The sequence below is a fragment of the Lepisma saccharinum genome, chromosome 1 (genome assembly GCF_977018435.1).
Source record: "Lepisma saccharinum chromosome 1, izLepSacc3.1, whole genome shotgun sequence".
Classification (NCBI taxonomy): domain Eukaryota; kingdom Metazoa; phylum Arthropoda; class Insecta; order Zygentoma; family Lepismatidae; genus Lepisma; species Lepisma saccharinum.
The window spans coordinates 179391930-179400243 of NC_139229.1; the positions used below are offsets into that span (position 1 = coordinate 179391930).

Consider the following 8314-nt stretch of genomic DNA (forward strand, 5'->3'; position numbering starts at 1 on the left):
CAGTAATTTATTTTATTAAAAAACATAAACTAACGTAACGTTTCAACCTTCTAGCAAGGTCTTCTTCAGACTCTGTATCAAGTACAAAAGTAACCAGATACAACAAGAAGGGTAATATATATACACAAACATTACTCCCTCCAGACTATTTAGAAAGTTGTTTGGAACTTTCTAGCAGATGACTTTCACTTTCCAACTTTACTTTCACCTAAAAGGCTAAACACTTCCATATAGAATGTGGTTGGACTTTTTAATCTCACGCTCTTTTCCCTTCATTTTTCTTCCTTCTCCTCTCCTCTTTTTCTCTTGTCCTTTCCACTCTTTCCAACATCTTCTTCCATTCTTTGTTTAACTTCAGTCCCCCATTCCAGTTCATTGTGTCTTCTTCGCCTTTCTTCTCTATTTCCTTGGCTTCCTTCCATTTTCTCACTAGCATTCTCTTCTCCCTTCCTATCTGCTTAGCCTCATCCCACTGATGTAAAGAATGTCAGAGTGTGTACATAGGAGAAACGAAAAAAAGGCTGAAAGACAGGTTGAAACAACATAGGGATGATGTACGACTTAAGAGAGAGAGAAATGCAATATTTAAACACACGAGAGAAACAGGACATGACATAGAGTGGGATGAGGCTAAGCAGATAGGAAGGGAGAAGAGAATGCTAGTGAGAAAATGGAAGGAAGCCAAGGAAATAGAGAAGAAAGGCGAAGAAGACACAATGAACTGGAATGGGGGACTGAAGTTAAACAAAGAATGGAAGAAGATGTTGGAAAGAGTGGAAAGGACAAGAGAAAAAGAGGAGAGGAGAAGGAAGAAAAATGAAGGGAAAAGAGCGTGAGATTAAAAAGTCCAACCACATTCTATATGGAAGTGTTTAGCCTTTTAGGTGAAAGTAAAGTTGGAAAGTGAAAGTCATCTGCTAGAAAGTTCCAAACAACTTTCTAAATAGTCTGGAGGGAGTAATGTTTGTGTATATATATTACCCTTCTTGTTGTATCTGGTTACTTTTGTACTTGATACAGAGTCTGAAGAAGACCTTGCTAGAAGGTTGAAACGTTACGTTAGTTTATGTTTTTTAATAAAATAAATTACTGCCTTGGTCAGCATATTTAGTTTTTCAAAGAAAGAATTATATGTAAATGTACATTCTTCTGTTTCTGAAACTGTATATATGAGGTCAAACAGAAAAGTCATTGCCCCTATTTTTTCAGCTGAAATATTAGTGTGATTGAGAAACCGATATATACATTCAATGCAATACGTTTTTGTTGGAATGGCCCAGCGTTAACTCTCGGTTGCTCCGCCGCTGCCAGTTTGCAAAGATGGCTTAGTACTCAACATGTCCACGTCGTATGAGCAGCAAAGTGTTATTCGTTTTCTATGGAGCAAGGGACGAACGCCCATCGAGATCCATATGGAAATGCAGCCTACGTATGGGGACAAGTGTCTCGCTTTGAGAAGTGTGTGGTGGTGGTGGTGTTGTGAGTTCAAAAATAACCGAGAAGATCTTCATGACAATGAGCATCCTTGCTCACAATGGAAAACATTGCTCAAGGTCTTCTGGGATTTTATTTATTTACAGGTAGCCTACTTCTCAGAATACACTTTATGCTACAAATATCAAATTTTTTAGTTCCCCCATCACAGATATAGGGGCCGAAATTTTGCAACTGTCTGCAAAGGCAAAATATAACTGAAGTCATGAAACAAAAAAAAAAATGGCCAGCATTTTTAAACAAAGTCAAGTTTTATAAAAATAATGCCTGCTTTGAACTACCCCTGCATATGTGTTAGAACAACAAAAATATTGAAAATTTTAGAAGTGGTCAAGCAACCAGTACTGAAACATTTGATATGGACTGACCCATATGCATTCTGGACAAAAATTCTGGTCTTAGTACAATTTTTGTGAACTAAAAGTGGATGAACATAATAGTAATGCTTCTCCCACTTATTCAATATTTCTAACAATATTATGTGTATTCATATTAGTGGTAAATTGTGAGTGTCTTAGGGCCATTTGTCAAAAATATAGCTGTATGCCAGTGGAAAATTGGTTCATACACCCTATACTGAAACCTGATATTTTTACTATGAAAAATATTACCTCTTTGATTTTTTAATATTATATGTTTAGCATGTATTGATTATGCTGTGTAAAAATTTTCATTGTGGAAAAACCTGGGACTCGCTATCAAACAATTACCTGAAGTGGAGTGTCTTTTTTATCACAACATTTTACTTCATTTTAAAGATTTCTCTACTTTCTGAGTAGGCAAGAGAGTAACATTTTGATATAGGAAAACACATTTCTTCAATTTTACAAGAGAAACTACTTACGAAAATGAGTTTCTGTGGCATTTTGAAAGTTCGTGGAGGTATTTTCTTTCATCTTTGAATCTATTTGACCAGGAAATCATGTATTTTCGAAGAGAAACATTTCTCCGACGCACAATTGCCATTCTTCCTGTACGTGGACCGGATGTTCCGTACGTTTGATGATGTAACCCAGCTGTCAGTGTTTCCAGCCACGCCGTTGTTTTGCAAGAAGTGAAGGTGATATTTTTTTTTTTTTATTGAAGCTGTTTCGCATTGTTTTACGAACAAAATTTTAACTATGCTTGCCTAACCGAACCTAAGCTTGCTGGAAATGGTTCATGGGGCTAACCGTCAATGGTTTTTGTGGCTACCCACAATGGTTTTTGTGGCTATCTGTGAATGGCTTTTGGGGCTATCCGTGAATGATTTTTGGGGCTATCTGTGAATGGTTTGTGGGGCTATCCGTCAATGGTTTGTGGGGCTATTCAGGTATTTTTCGGTCACAAAGGTTGGAAACACTGCATACCCACTGATGATCCATGATGTGTCAAGCTGTGCCCGCCATATTGTGCCTTATGAAAGCGAAAAAAGGAAGAACAATAAATACTCGTAATGTGACAAATTGAAATTATTTTCGTGACAAAAGCAAAATCCCACCTTAAAGAATGTTTGGCAATGCATAACAGGTAAGTACCAATATCAATCAAGACGTAATGAACGAGTGAAAGGTGTTTTTCCCATACCAAAGTGGTACCGGCAAGAGTGGTAATCTAGTCATTTTCTGTTAGGACTGCCCTCAATTTTTCAAAAGATTTGTTGGACAAGTCCACTCCAGCATGGGGGCCGGGCTGGCACTATTATTTTTCTGAAATGCCCTTTATTTCTTTCCTAGGACAACTGGGCAAACCCTAATAACCCTAACACTATGGGCTATATAATATATTTACCCCCCAACATTTTTGGAGTACTGCATTGCTTGCCTTCTTCTTAAGACCACGCTTCGCCACTGGTGCAGAAGGTTACATGGCACCGACATGTGCACAATCTACATTCTAATCAAGTAAATATAGGGTATACAGGAACTTTTTTTTTTCTACGAAACTTGATTGTAAGAGAATAGCAGGACAAAGGTGGAATGACAATGTTCAGTTGGACATAAGACAATTATTAAGAGTGGACAGTTGGAAGGCTTACCTTATGCTGCAATACGAGGAGGTACCCAAAAAAAAACCCGAATCATAATGTTGCGCGGATTACTGATGTAGTTACGGCTTGTGCCGCTAGGTGTCATTAGTATGGGATATCTTTCATCAATCTACAAGTTGGCATTATTCTGTGCTGAGCGGTTCGTTCGTAGTGTTGCGGCAAGAGCCTGGCAATCTTTGAGTGATTGTTGAGATGGCGGACCACAAGGTGCAAAGGACCTGTGTTAAATTTTGTTTCTTGTTGGGAAAAACGGCTGCTGAGACCGTTGTTATGCTTCGCCAAGCTTTTAATGAAGCTGCTTTGGGAAACACACAAGTCTACGAGTGGTTTTTTCTGGTTCAAAGATGGCAACATGTTAACTGAAGACTTGACAAGGCCTAGCCGTCCTTCAACAGGCAAAAATGAAGAAAACATTGGAAAAGTTTGAGACGCCATTAATGAAGATCGTCGAAAGACCATCGAGCAAATTTCTGAAGAAGTGGAGTTGTCCTGGAGTACCTGCCAGCACATTCTAACTGACGATTTGAAGATGAGACAGGTGTCTACTAAATTTGTGCCTCGCTTGCTGTCAGAGGAGCAGAGAAAGAATCGAGTGAATGTTTGTCGCGACTTGAAGACTGAACTGCACAAGGACCGAAATTTTCTCAAACGAATTGTGACTGGGGATGAGTCCTGGTGCTATGGGTACGATCCTGAATCAAAACAAGCATCCAGCCAGTGGAAGACTCCAAATTCACCACGTCCCAAGAAAGCACATCAAGTTCGATCCAATGTGCAAAAAATGTTGATTTGTTTCTTTGATGTGAATGGGATTGTCCACAGGGAATTTGTTCCCCAAGGACAAACAGTGAACCAGCAATTTTACCTGAATGTCCTGAGAAGATTGTGTGAAAGTGTATGACGGAAGCGTCCAAAACTGTGGAGAAGTGGAATGTGGTTACTGCACCATGACAACGCACCAGCCGACACCACCATGTCAGTGTGACAGTTCATGGCAAAGAACAACATGGTTCTCGTGCCCCATCCCCAGTACTCACCTGATTTAGCACCCTGTGACTTTTTTGTTCCCGCGGATGAAGAGGAATGTGAAAGGGAAGCGATTCCATGATGTCAATGAGGTCAAAGACATTACGGACAAACCTTGAAGAGTATTGCGCCAGAGGAGTTTCGAACCTGTATTCAACAGTGGGAAAAACGTTGGGACAATTGCATTAAAGCACATGGGCAATAATTTGAGGGTGACTAGAGTAGACATGCTTACCTGAATGTACCTACAACATGTACATGTACGGTCAAAATAAAACAAGGTGACAAAATTCAGTTGTTTTTTTTGGGTACCTCCTCCTATACAGAGCATTCCCTGACATTTGCTACGAGACTTGGCGGCAAGCAGCCTGGCGTCAGCGATTGTCTTTCCCGGTGAACGGTTCCGCGACAGTTTCGCTCTCTCCCCCTCTCTGTTGGCATTGCAGACTGACGCCAGTATAATCCTCCCTTGGAAGTGGTGTTGTGTCATGTCCATGTGTTGAAGATTGTGGCTTAATATGGCACCACAAAAGTATACATTACAACAAAGGATTTACCTTGTCGAGTGTTACTGTACTTCGGAAAGAGGAATTGTGGAGAAGTGCGACAACGTTTTGCAATGAAATTTCCTGGTGTTCCTGTCCCACATAGGACCACTATATTAAAACTTGTAAAAGGTTTAGAGTAACAGGGTCACTTCTGAATAAAAGTGGAAAGAAAAATGGGGAAATCTAAAAAATAATGTACACAAAGACAATCCGCACACCATCCGTGAGTTAAAAGAGAGTATTGTACGAGAAATCGGGAAAATTACAGTAGACGAGGCTCGGGTACCCCTTTCTACACCCTCGATTTTTCGCACATTTCAAATATTCTTGTTACAAAAATTAGTTCTTCATAATAAACGATGTTTCTAAATAGCGCGGAAAGTAATTTTTTACATCTACGTGCTACGAAACTTACGTTTTTTATGAAATTAAAATTCCCTGTGTAACGTCAAAAAGGTTTTTCACAACTTTATGATGGCGAATGATGCATTCATGTCACAGGCGCAAGTCTGAAGATTTCGGATCATCGATTTATGTCACAGGCGCACGTCTGATTTTTTTCTTTTTCTTCTTATGATTGACTTGTGCAATAGGAACATTTGCGATTGCGACATGTTCTTTGTGTGATATATTGGCGGATTGGACATTTCAGACATTCGATTTCATTTATGCGACTTCAGAAATTGGAAATAATAATTTTTTTAGCAACTGCATGCCGTATAGGGGAGGGTTGCTTTTTCTAAATGACTTGTGGGATGGGATAATTTGCGACTTCTAATTTTTATGATGGGAAGGGAGTGGAGGTTGGTATTCTGTGGAAAAGGACAACAACGACTTTCAACGTAGGAGTCACTTCATTTTTGGACTTACAACGAACCATTGGTGCTAGCCCCACGAATCATTGGCGCTAGCCCCACGAATCATTGGCGCTAGCCCCACGAACCATTGGCGCTAGCCCCACGTACCATTGGCGCTAGCCCCACGTACCATTGGTGCTAGCCCCACGAACCATTGGCGCTAGCCCCACGAACCATTGGTGCTAGCCCCACGAACCATTGGTGCTAGCCCCACGAACCATTGGCGCTAGCCCCACGAACCATTGGCGCTAGCCCCACGAACCATTGGCGCTAGCCCCACGAACCATTGGCGCTAGCCCTACGAACCATTGACGCGTGGATAGGTTAGTTCAGTTAGGTTGAGATCGATAGTTAAAATTTGGTGTCGTGTTAGTATCACGATCTAGAAATTGGAAATAATTGCGAACCATTGGCGCTAGCCCCACGAACCATTGGCGCGTGGATAGGTTAGTTCAGTTAGGTTGAGATACATAGTTAAAATTTGGTGTCGGGCGAAGCAGATACGTAAGTACGAATGTCAAAAATTGACGAAACGAAAAAATTAGAGGTGTCCGAAGGATAGTAAATTTTTACCGCAACTTTAAACGGCTGTACAGTCGTAATTACTTCTTTCCGCACTCCAATTTTTTTTTATTCACAAATGGGATCACATAACCTACGTAATGAAAGAAAAATAATTTCAAAATTCGAGGGTGTAGAATAGGGTACCCGACCCACGCCCCACACTTTCTTGATCCGGGTCATGAGTGGGGGTGATGTGATCAGCATCACACCCCTGACCACCTTTACCCCCCAGGGTTTCCCCCAGGTACCCATGTCATTCGACGATGGGTGGGTGCCAGGGCCGCTTCCAAGGGATCGAACCCGGGACCTTTAGCATGGTAGTCAGACGCGTTACCGACTGAGCCACCGCGGCCACATAAAAACAGTAGACGAACTTGCACATGTAAATGCCAATTTCCTTCGGAGATGTCGGGAATCAGTTGCTGCAGAGGGACATCATTTTCAACACCTTCTGTAGTCAAGGTTAGTACACAATATGAAAACTGTAATTTTAATAACGGACTCTAGCAACTGTCGCGGACCCTGTTCCCCAGGAAAGACAAGCGCTGACGCCGGGTCGCTTGCCGCCGAGTCTCATAGCAAATGTCAGGGAATGCTCTGTACTTCCGGGCTTAGGGATGCAAGAGAATTACTAAACTTACCTGATTATGTGTTTCTGCAAAAATGGTTTTGTGTAATGAACCAAATGTTGCACTATTTCCCAAAAAGATATTGGCACTGCCATTACGACAAATAGCCCTCCTATTAACGATCCTTGGTCCTCCTCTCGAAACCCATGAATTGTAATATTTGCTATTACAATTCCCAAAAGAGCAACGACGATTACTACGTATAATGACATTACCAAAGGCTGAATCCACAATCTCCATCGCTGGAAGAAAGACCTACAGCGTCCACTTGATTCACACATATTTAACTATGGCAATTGACAATATTATGATTAAAATTATTATCTACTTATTTGAACATATTATACGTTCTACACTGATAATCAAGATTTTCAATCGAGAAAATTCATTCCTTCTTCACTGATCACTAGTAAGCAAGTTTTACGTTTTGAAAAAACACTTTTAACACATATATCATTTGATAAAGTCATTCTCTATCATTTTTATTTCGTATTCCACAAAAGGTATCACAAATTAACAAAAAAATCACGAATATTTTGAATTCCCATACAACACAAAAACAAAAATACAAGTGACTCCAGCTCATGTGATGTTTATCGAAACTCGAAAGGAAGTTCAACTTATCGATTACAGTTCGATATACTACTCGAATTCGAACAGATTGAAAGAAAATGGGGACTGGGGAGACACCTTCACCAAAATAATTACTAGGGATCATCAGCGTCGAAAGTCCTTTTTAACATGAAAAATAAAAAAAAATAAGTTCCTCTTGTTCTCACTCATTGAAGGGCGGACCATCTCATCACAGTGAGTTACGCAAACATCCCCAATCCCCCCCCCCCCCATATTTTCAATTACCCTAAAAATTTTTACAGAGGCCCCAAGTTTTGGTCATTTTGGCTCTAAATTGACCATTATATCCCTATAAATACGAACTTACACCTCTACAGAAGAAAAATTCTAGATAAGCCCTAAGCCGACTTATGATTCCTCTTTGAAGATACGATTCTATTAAATGATTCTTCACATAATTTTTCTAGTAAATTAATTTCCTCCGTCCCGCATTATGCATCATATGATTGACTGTGAGATTAATATCCTCAGATTCATTTAAAACTTCTTTTTTTTAACTACTTAAGCTATAACAACTAGGGCTAAATTAAAATT

At 40.2% G+C, this 8314-nt stretch overlaps 1 protein-coding gene across 1 annotated transcript in view; it reads right to left on the reverse strand.

Moving 5' to 3' along the window:
• Window positions 1-7733, reverse strand: part of LOC146004635 (transmembrane protein 184C) — a 43974-nt gene extending 36241 nt beyond the window's left edge. The window contains exon 1 of the mRNA XM_083143536.1: window positions 7160-7733. Coding sequence (XP_082999662.1) covers window positions 7160-7428 — 269 coding nt within the window. The 5' untranslated portion in view covers window positions 7429-7733. The remainder of the gene's footprint in view (window positions 1-7159) is intronic.
• Between the last annotated feature and the right edge of the window lie 581 nt (window positions 7734-8314).